A 9790-nucleotide genomic window follows, 5' to 3' on the forward strand; every position below is an offset into this window, starting at 1 on the left:
AACTCCAGTACTTTGGCCACCTCATGCGAAGAGCTGACTCATTGGAAAAGACTCTGATTCTGGGAGGGACTGGGGGCAGGAGGAGAAGGGGACGATGGAGGATGAGATGGCTGGATGGCATCACTGACTCGATGGACATGAGTCTGAGTGAACTCCGGGAGTTGGTGATGGACAGGGAGGCCTGGCGTGCTGCGATTTATGGGCTCGCAAAGAGTCGGACATGACTGAGCGACTGAACGGAACTGAACTGAACGAGAGGGCAAGGAGGAAGACTGCTAAAGAATTTGCTGTGATTGTTGCTTTAATTTGGACTCGTACTTCAGAAAGATATAGAAAATGAAGCACATGAAAAGGAATAAAATAGAAGTGTGACTGGAACAACAGGCATAAGAATAATGTACTGTAAGAATAGTTAAGCATATTATTACAACATAAGAGTAGTATTGGAAGACAGCTACAGTATATATTCTTTGCTCTAAGTCTTGAAAGATTGTCATGTGGAAGAAGGAGTAGAAGTCTTTTCTCTTGGTTGTGCACAAACTAGGACACAAAGATGGATATTATAAGGAGGCAGGTTTTTGTCTCAAAAAAAGGAAATACTTATTAATAATTAGATTAGGCCAAAGTGAAATTGGCTTTTTCAGGGAAGGTCTTTCTACACCTTGCAAGATTTACTGGGTTATCCTATGGTTCTTGAACGTGTATTGTGTTACTTGTTATAAATTCTGTTTCTCCAGTATAGAATAGGTAGAGCAGACGAGCTGAGCTCTCCTGCCATTGTTCGACTCGTCGGCTGACCATGGGTGACAGTTTTAGCTTTTCTAAGTCAGTCTCTTTGTATAATTGAAGTCATGAGACTGTCTGCCTGAGAGGTAGCTTCAAAGATTAGTTGAGACCATTCACGTGATGAATATTTAAGTGCCTGACATATATGTTCATCAGTTACTAGGCATTAAGTGCCAAATTGAATTTTGCTCTAATGAAAGAAGAGGAAAATTCATAAATATATAGCTGCTCATTAAATTATATATAGTCATATATATTACAGTATATACCCATATTTATAGCATATAAACATAGCCACCAATGCAGTTTTGCTACTATGAAATTAGTCTTTTTTTTCCTTTGATCTCAAGAAATCAGATAATACTTAATTTTTATTTACTTGCCAGAGCTGTGGAACGATGAGCTTCAGTCAAGAAAAAAGAGGAAGGATCCTTTCAGTCCTGACAAAAAGAAGCCAGTTGTTGTGTCAGATATCCTTTTTCAAATTTTCTGGGTTTTTAAATTTTTTTTTTAGTTGTTTTAATGTACGTTTTTGCACTGTGCATATCTTTGTAGTTTTTATTAGTATGCTTTATCTTTATTTGCATGATCCTGTAATAAGAACAGATGATTTTTTAAAAATGATTGAAAGCAGAAGGGTATAGTTTAGATTAAGGGAGGTAGAGTGGATAAGAAATTTAGCCATGATCTCAACACTGAAAATTAATATGGGTTTGTAGATCACAAGGGCTTTGAAATGAAGCAGCTGTTTATTATATAGCATGATTGCTAAATTCTCAATTGTACTTTTTGACATTTTTAATGTCTCTGAAACTGGTATGTTTTTAAATTAAATTAATATATACATTCAATCTTGGCATTCCCGATGGTACCCTCCCTTGGCTCCTGCTTTCCCCCTCGCCCACCTCAAAACAATGATTAGGTTGTTGGTGTATCTTACTGTCAGAGACACCATAGGATTAAGAGAATATGGTTATAACATCTGAAGTACTAGAACATACTTATGCTGGTACTAAGTTTTTTGAAAAACAATTTGGAGTCAGAATTCAGCATGCTGATGGTTTCTGTCTGAAGTCATTGTTCCAGTTTCTGAAAAACAGAAATTTGGAAGTATAGTTTAAAATTGAAATTCTTACAGCTAAACTGACCTTGACTTTTCAACGTCCGTATATAGTTTATATGTTACAAGATCTTGATATTCTTGAAGACTGGACAACAATAAGGAAGGTATGTTTAAAGAGCAATGGAATTCAAGTATATTTTTTGTAGTCTACTTTTTAAGAGTATATATTTTTCACTAATACATCAAAATATTATTGTAAATATGCTTTACTTTGCAACAGTCTCTCTAGGCAGTCATTACTAATACAGATAACTGTGGATTGCAAGAGTATTTTATGAGAGGCATGTTAGCAGTTTGATTGTATTTTTTCCTGTGATAATGTAATTAACAGTTTATGCAAAAGTATGCAAAAGTATTTAGGTTGCCCCAAAATAGTAATGGATTACCATTCTGTGCCTAGTTCTTAGCCTGGTACTGGCTCACAGAAGGCATTCAGGTGTATTTGTTGAATGAATGAGAGTGAGTGAATATTTGAACCTTTATTGTACATTTTTGCATTTTGTCATTAAACATTGAAATGTTAGAAGATTTTCTGTGCTTGTTTGAAAGTGGAGACTTGTTTTCCTATTAAAATTTTCCATTCTCAAAAGCTTCTTAGTTGAGAATTTAGAGTAGGTATTGATAACACCTCTAGAAGAAATTTTTATTCTTTTTATATTCCCATGGTTTTAGACATTACCAACTTATTGAAGCAGATGATATTTCACTGTTTGTTATTAAGCTTGTAAGTATTGTATATTAAATGGATATTGAAATATACTTTGATTTTGAACTCAGACATCTTTCTTCTTCTTCTTTTAATTAAGGCAATGGCTACACTTGGTCCACATAGAGTGAAAACAGAACGTAAGTCATTTTGTCTGAGTTCAAATCTTCTCTTTGGAGACTTTTTAAGTCATCTACACACTAAACCACTCCCCCCTCACTGGTTTCATTTCATCAGTGAACACTATATGCAGAACTGTGAAAAATTCTTCTGGAGTCTTTGCCTCATGTAAAAGTTTCAAGATTTATGAATGGAATGTATTTCTTTAGTGCTTCAACTGCATTACAATTGCTAATTATGGATCAGTAATCTTAAAAGTATTTATTTAGTGTTTTTTAATGGGCTCAATAATTCTATAGGGGAGGTGTCTGGAGTCCGTGGATGGCCTTCAGAGAGCCTGTGAATAGGAATTGTGGAATTTCAATTCCACAAGCCTCTAGAATTGTGCGCAAAATTACTTCTGTACCTATATTTTCTATGAGAGAGATTAGAATGCTGGCAGTAGGGTTCGTCAAAAATCCTGAAATCACTGCTGAAGTAGTGATGGACATTACTGTCTAGAATAATTTCTCTGTTTCTACGTTCTTTCACTGTATAGATTTGAGCCATGGATTCCTTTAAGAGTCTGGCTACACTGTTGAGTGGGTCTCCTCCCCAGCCCCTGTTATCTTTAGCATGTGTATTCTTTGTTTTCTTCATGGCACTTACCACAATTTGTAATTTTTTGATTGTTTACATGTTTACCTGTCTCCTGAGAGAATCGTAAGCTCCACAAAGGTCAGAAATCTGTCTGTTTCAGTCACAGTGCTCAGAAAACATTTGTTGAATGAATGAATGAGTGAATACTTACTGAAAACCTTTTACATACCAGGTACTTTTTGAGGTCAGTGAATGCAGTGGTGCAAGAGTTGAATCTCCTGGAACTTCCTTGAGGGAGGCAGAATGATAATGTATATGTAAATAGATAACTAACTAGATAATGACAAATTGTAATAATTGCTATGAAGGAAATATAAAGCTGTGGTGAAGATTAACTGAGGAGTGGGTAGAGTAGTTGGGGAAGACCTTTCTGAGGTGGTGACATTTGAATGATGCAGAGGAGTATATTTCTATTCCATGGTGTGCTTTTGACAGTGTGCTTCCATAAAGAATGGTTTGTTTTTTTTTTTCTGCATGAGTTTATCTGATGAATCTCAAACCATTTCTAGAATTTCAAAATGAAAATTCTACTGAGTACATTTGCTTTTTAGAATCAAAGGCCTGGAAAATTCTTGGAATATATGTTAAACTTTGCTTTTTTGAAATGTCAGTTGAGACAATAAAAAGTGTCAGGCGAGACAATATGAAAAAATATAATTTTCAGTGGAAATATGATAACTCAGATTTTAAATCTTATTTAAAATTGGCACTAGTAAAGCAAAATGCATCTTTTCTCCTAACACTTGTCTAGTTATTGATTTATTATATATTGTTAGTGTGTGTGTTAGTCATTCAATTGTGTCTGACTCTTTGCACCCCATGGACTGTAGCCCTCCAGGCTCCTCTTTCCATTAAATTTCTCCAGGCAAGAATACTGGGTTGCTATTCCCTTCTCCAGGGAATCTTCCCCACCCAGGGATTGAACCTGAGTCTCCCGCTTTGCAGACAGATTCTTTACCGTCTGAGCCATCAGGGAATTTTCAGTGGAAATATGACAACTCAGATTTTAAATCTTACTTAAAATTGGCATTAATAGTGGATAATATATCTGCTCTCTTGCACTTGTCTAGTTAATTAATTTATTATATATTTTTTAGCTCTATTAAAAACAGTGAATTATGTAAAAAATGTAGGAAATGAAATTCTCTTTGTTTTTATTAGATATAGGTTTCTTATCTAAAAAAATATTTTTAGTGTATTTTCACATATATGGGTGGATTGGTATTAATGCTTAAGTGTTCTGCACTTTTGTTCTTCTGACAATGTCTTATTAATATAACAGTTTTTGAACTGATCCCTTTAGCACCTGTGAAACTGGAAAAACACCTGCACAGTGCTAGATCCGAAGAGGGAAGGTTATACTATGACGGTGAATGGTATATACGTGGACAGACAATATGTATTGACAAAAAAGATGAATGTCCTACAAGGTAAAAAGCCTTTATTGTTTCACTGCTGCTCAGTATGAGAGTGTACTGCGTGGTTGTCAGTAAATTTTTGCTGCTTGTATGGTGCATTCATAATACCTTAATAATTGCGATGGATTTCTTTCTTTTCTTGACATATGATTTGATTAGCATGTTTGAACACCAGTGTTAATGTTAACTTTTGGGGGTATATTTTAGTATTTTGTATAAAAAAAATTGCATCAATCAGAATGGGAAAGGAATTGAAAATTAATGAAAATTTAGAGTGATGGTAATTAAAGTATAACTTGAAAACTGAAAATTGCCTTTTAAAGGATTCAACCCTGTCTGAGCTTAAATAAAGTTTGTATAATTATTTATAGAGCCTTCTAAGTTTTCTTTGGTGTGGCCTTTGGAAAATATTAATGTGCATCACTTCTTTAGTTCCTTTATAGTTTATTATTTAATCCTCAGAGTTTTTTTATCCTCTACAGTAAAAAAATAACTTTTTCTAGGTAGTAATAGTAAATAAGGTGTTTGCATTTAATATTGAATACTCATTTCAGGAGCAAACTTTTCTCATAAAAGTCCATTGAGCTAATTAATTACTAGGTTATATATATAATACTCCTGGATTTTTTGCTTTATCTTATTGCTTTTGAGTCATATAACTACTACTACTTAGAATCTTTGTGTATGCATGCTAGTTGCTTCAGTTGTGTCGGATTCTTTGTGATCCCATGAACTGTAGCCTGCCAGGCTCCTCTGTCCATGGGATTCTCCAGGCAAAATACTGAGAGTAGGTTGCCATGCCCTCCTCCAGGGGATTTTCCTGACCCAAGGATTGAATCCATGTCTCTTAGATATCCAATATTGGCAGGTGGGTTTTTTTTACCACTAACACCACCTGGGAAGCATACATATATATATATATATATATATATATATATGCTTAGGGTGTGTATATATATATACACACACACATATATGTATGCTTATATATATATAAAGTACCCCTAGCTTCTTTGCCTTATCTTATTGCTTTTGAGACATATAACTACTACTGTGTAGCATAAATATGGTTAAAAAGGAAATGCTTGTGCTCAGTCACAAAGTTGTGTCTGACTCTTTGCGACCCCATGGACTGTAGCTGGCCAGACTCCTCTTCTCCATGGGACTTCCCAGGCAAGAATACTGGAGTGAGTTGCCCTTTCATTCTCCAGGGGAAGGCTCCAGGGGATCTTCCTGCACCATAGATCAAACTTGTGTCTCCTGTATTAGCAGGTGGATTCTTTACTATTGAGTCACCAGGATAGCACTAAAAAGAAGATAAAATAGCATAAAAGAGGATTAAACACAAACATAGTTTTAGAAAGACTTCTGTTAGGTTGGTGCAAACGTAATTGTGGTTTTGGACTGTGGATTTTAAATCACTGTTACTAGGTTCAAACACATCTTTATTAATCAAAATAGGAACCATTACAATCAACACATTTTTGCCAACGAGAAATGAGTTTATTTCTGAAGCATAAAAATCTATGCTTCGAGATGTGATGAACTATTTCTTGGAAAACATTTTCTGCACCCTGCTGGTTGTAGAAGCATTTTCCCTGCAAGAAGTTGTCAAGATGCATGAAGAAGTGGTTGTCAGTTGGCATGAAGTTAGGTGAATATGGCAGATGAGGCAAAACTTTGTATCCCAATTTGTTCAACTTTGAAACGGTGGTGGTGCAACGTGTGTTTGGGGATTTTCGTGGAGAAGAATTGGACCCTTTCTGTTGACCCATGCTGGATTCAGGCATTGCAGTTTTCAATGCATCTCATCAATTTCCTGAGCATACTTCTTAGATCTAATGGTTTTGTCAGGATTCAGAAAGCTATAGTGGATCAGATGGGCAGCAGACCACCAAACAGTGACCGGGACCTTTTTTTGGTGTAAATTTGGCCTTGGGAAGTGCTTTGAAGCTTCTTCTTGGTCCAGCCACTGAGCTGGTCATCACCAGTTGTCGTATAAAATCCACTTTCTGTTGCATGTCACAATCCAATTGAGAAATGGTTCATTGTTGCATAGAGTAAGAGAAGAAGACATCACTTCAAAACAACGAGTGTTTTGATTTTCAGTCAGCTTGTGAGGCACTCACTTACTGAGCTTTTTCACCTTTCCAGTTTGCTTCAAATGCCAAATGACCATCAGTTCAGTTCAGTTCAGTTGCTCAGTCATGTCCAACTCCTTGCAACCTCATGGACAGCAGCATGCCAGGCCTCCGTGTCCATCACCAACTCCCGGAGTTCACTCAAACTCATGTCCGTTGAGTCACTGATGCCATCCAACCATCTTATCCTCTGTTGTCCCCTTCTCCCCCTGCCCTCAGTCTTTCCCAGCATCAGGGTCTTTTCAAATGAGTCAGCTCTTCGCATCAGGTGGCCTAAGTATTAGAGTCTCAGCTTCAACATCAGTCCTTCCAATGAACACCCAGGACTGATCTCCTTTAGGATGGACTGGTTGGATCTCCTTGCAGTCCAAGGGGCTTTCAAGAGTCTTATCCAACACCACAGTTCAAAAGCATCAATTCTTCGGTGCTCAGCTTTCTTTATAGTCCAACTCTCACATCCATACATGACCACTGGAAAAACCATAGCCTTGACTAGATGGACCTTTGTTGGCAAAGTACTGTCTCTGCTTTTTAATGTGCTGTCTAGATTGGTCATAACTTTCCTTCCAAGGAGTAAGCAGCTTTTAATTTCATGGCTGCAATCACCATGTGCAGTGATTTTGGAGCCCCCAAAAATAAAGTCTGACACTGTTTCCTTTGTTTCCCCATCTACTTGCCATGAAGTGATGGGACCGGATGCCATGATCTTAGTTTTCTGAATGTTGAGCTTGAAGCCAACTTTTTCACTCTCCACTTTCACTTTCATCAAGAAGCTCTTTAGTTCTTCACTTTCTGCCATAAGGGTGGTGTCATCTGCATATCTGAGGTTATTGATATTTCTCCCAGCAATCTTAATTCCAGCTTATGCTTCCTCCAGCCCAGCGTTTCTCATGATGTACTCTGCATAGAAGTTAAATAAGCACGGTGACAATATACAGCCTTGACATACTCCATTTCCTATTTGGAACCAGTCTGTTGTTCCATGTCCAGTTCTAACTGTTGCTTCCTGACCTGCATCCAGGTTTCTTGAGAGGCAGGTCAGGTGGTCTGGTATTCCCATCTCTTTCAGAATTTTCCACAGTTTATTGTGATCCACACAGTCAAAGGCTTGGCATAGTCAATAAAGCAGAAATAGATGTTTTTCTGGAACTCTCTTGCTTTTTCGATGATCCAGCAGATGTTGGCAATTTGAACTAAATGATCAATGTTGAGTTCTTCAACAACTTCTCATGTAGTTGTAATAGGATCAGCTTCGATGATGGCTTTCAATTTCATTGTCAACTTCTGATGACTGGCCACTGCATTCCTCATCTTTAAGCTCTCAGCTCCTTTGCAAAACATCTTGAGCCACTACTGCACTGTAGGTTCGTTAGCAGTTCCTGGGTCAGGTGCATTGATGTTGTGAGTTATCTGTGCTGCTTTATGTCCCATTTTGAACTTGAATAACAAAAATTACCCAAATCTGCTTTTTGTCTAACATCATTTCCCTTGTCTAAAATAAATACAAAATACACAGCAAGTAATAAGTCATTAGCAAAAAAGCATAAAGTGAGAAATGTACGTTAAAAAATGATGTATAACATAACTGCATTTAAGAATGTATTCCAATATCAAATGGCAAAGTTCAACAATGCAAAACTGCAATTACCTTTGCACCAACCTAATATATAAAGATTAATACTGTTAAAAAAAATATGTATGAGTACTAAAAATGCTTGACACTGGGAATTAAGATTTGTATTTAGAACATATCCTACAACCATATTCATATGAGTTGGACCTGTAATACCATATAAGGAGTGGTTTTAGCTCCATTTTTTTGTCTTTTGGAGGTGGGTTGGAAATGGACAATGTGCTTTTAATAGTTCCAAGAGTAAATTTTACCGACTCTATTAAGAAAAGAAAGATAATTGTGTTGCTGAATGTGGTATTTTTGGCAGCATGCCCTGCTAGTAGCATTCTGATAAATGACAGTTACATACCTGAGTCTACCCTTACAGTCCAGCTATTTTGGTTTTATAGCTAGTGCTCTAAAATGAGTAGGGGAGGCATATTGTCATTCATTCATTCATATTTTTTTTTTTCTTTTTAGTGCTGTAATTACAACAATTAACCATGATGAAGTTTGGTTTAAGAGGCCTGATGGAAGCAAATCTAAGCTTTACATTTCACAGCTACAGAAAGGAAAATACTCAATTAAACATTCGTAATCATGATTTAAGTGTTATCTAAATCTACCTTATTAGTGTTACCAAGTATGATGTGCCATGGGAATAAAAAAATGTATTCAATAACTTAATATTCTCATTGAATCATGAGAGACTGTATTTATAGGTAGTACTCTAAGTAAACCTCATGTTGATATGTTATTAAAAGAGACAGTAATAAAAGTTTAGTCATGATCATTACATTTATTTGCCTTTTTGATCCAATGACCAATAGGTGTATATGGTAGGGGTTTCTTACTAAACTTTTTCCTTTGGTTTTTATGTAAATCTGTCTTACCTTTAGTGAACTGTGTTAGCAATGGCTACATTTATCTGCAGTTTTTTTGATTTTCAAGATCTTTTCTCTGATCATATATTTGTAAATAAGCCTGATAAAATGTTTCCTATAAATGGTTTGTAATAGCACATTCATGTTAAATCAGAACTGAAATTTAAACATATATACGTGAGTATGTATAGATGGCTTCATCAGCTTATTTATAACTGATGGCCTTACTTTACAATCTTATTTTACCCCAAATTAAGCTATTGGGCTTGAAAGCGAAAAGGAGCACTTTTGTAGACTAGCAGCTTTCCTTCTCCTCTTCCTTGATTATATGGTGGTGACCTATTTTTACAGATCATACTTT

The 9790-nt window shown here is 36.1% G+C and overlaps 1 protein-coding gene across 2 annotated transcripts in view; it reads left to right on the top strand.

Moving 5' to 3' along the window:
- BRMS1L (BRMS1 like transcriptional repressor) overlaps positions 1 to 9341 on the top strand; it is a 42905-nt gene extending 33564 nt beyond the window's left edge. The window contains exons 6-10 of one of the 2 annotated variants that reach the window (XM_070358745.1): positions 1173 to 1256; positions 1949 to 2013; positions 2716 to 2755; positions 4657 to 4804; positions 9026 to 9341. In XM_070358745.1, the coding sequence (XP_070214846.1) occupies positions 1173 to 1256; positions 1949 to 2013; positions 2716 to 2755; positions 4657 to 4804; positions 9026 to 9143 (455 nt within the window). In that variant the 3' untranslated portion in view covers positions 9144 to 9341. The remainder of the gene's footprint in view (positions 1 to 1172; positions 1257 to 1948; positions 2014 to 2715; positions 2756 to 4656; positions 4805 to 9025) is intronic. The other variant, XM_005891796.3, reaches the window with a different exon arrangement.
- The last annotated feature ends 449 nt before the right edge of the window (positions 9342 to 9790 follow it).

Source organism: Bos mutus, chromosome 21 (assembly GCF_027580195.1).
Source record: "Bos mutus isolate GX-2022 chromosome 21, NWIPB_WYAK_1.1, whole genome shotgun sequence".
Taxonomy (NCBI): domain Eukaryota; kingdom Metazoa; phylum Chordata; class Mammalia; order Artiodactyla; family Bovidae; genus Bos; species Bos mutus.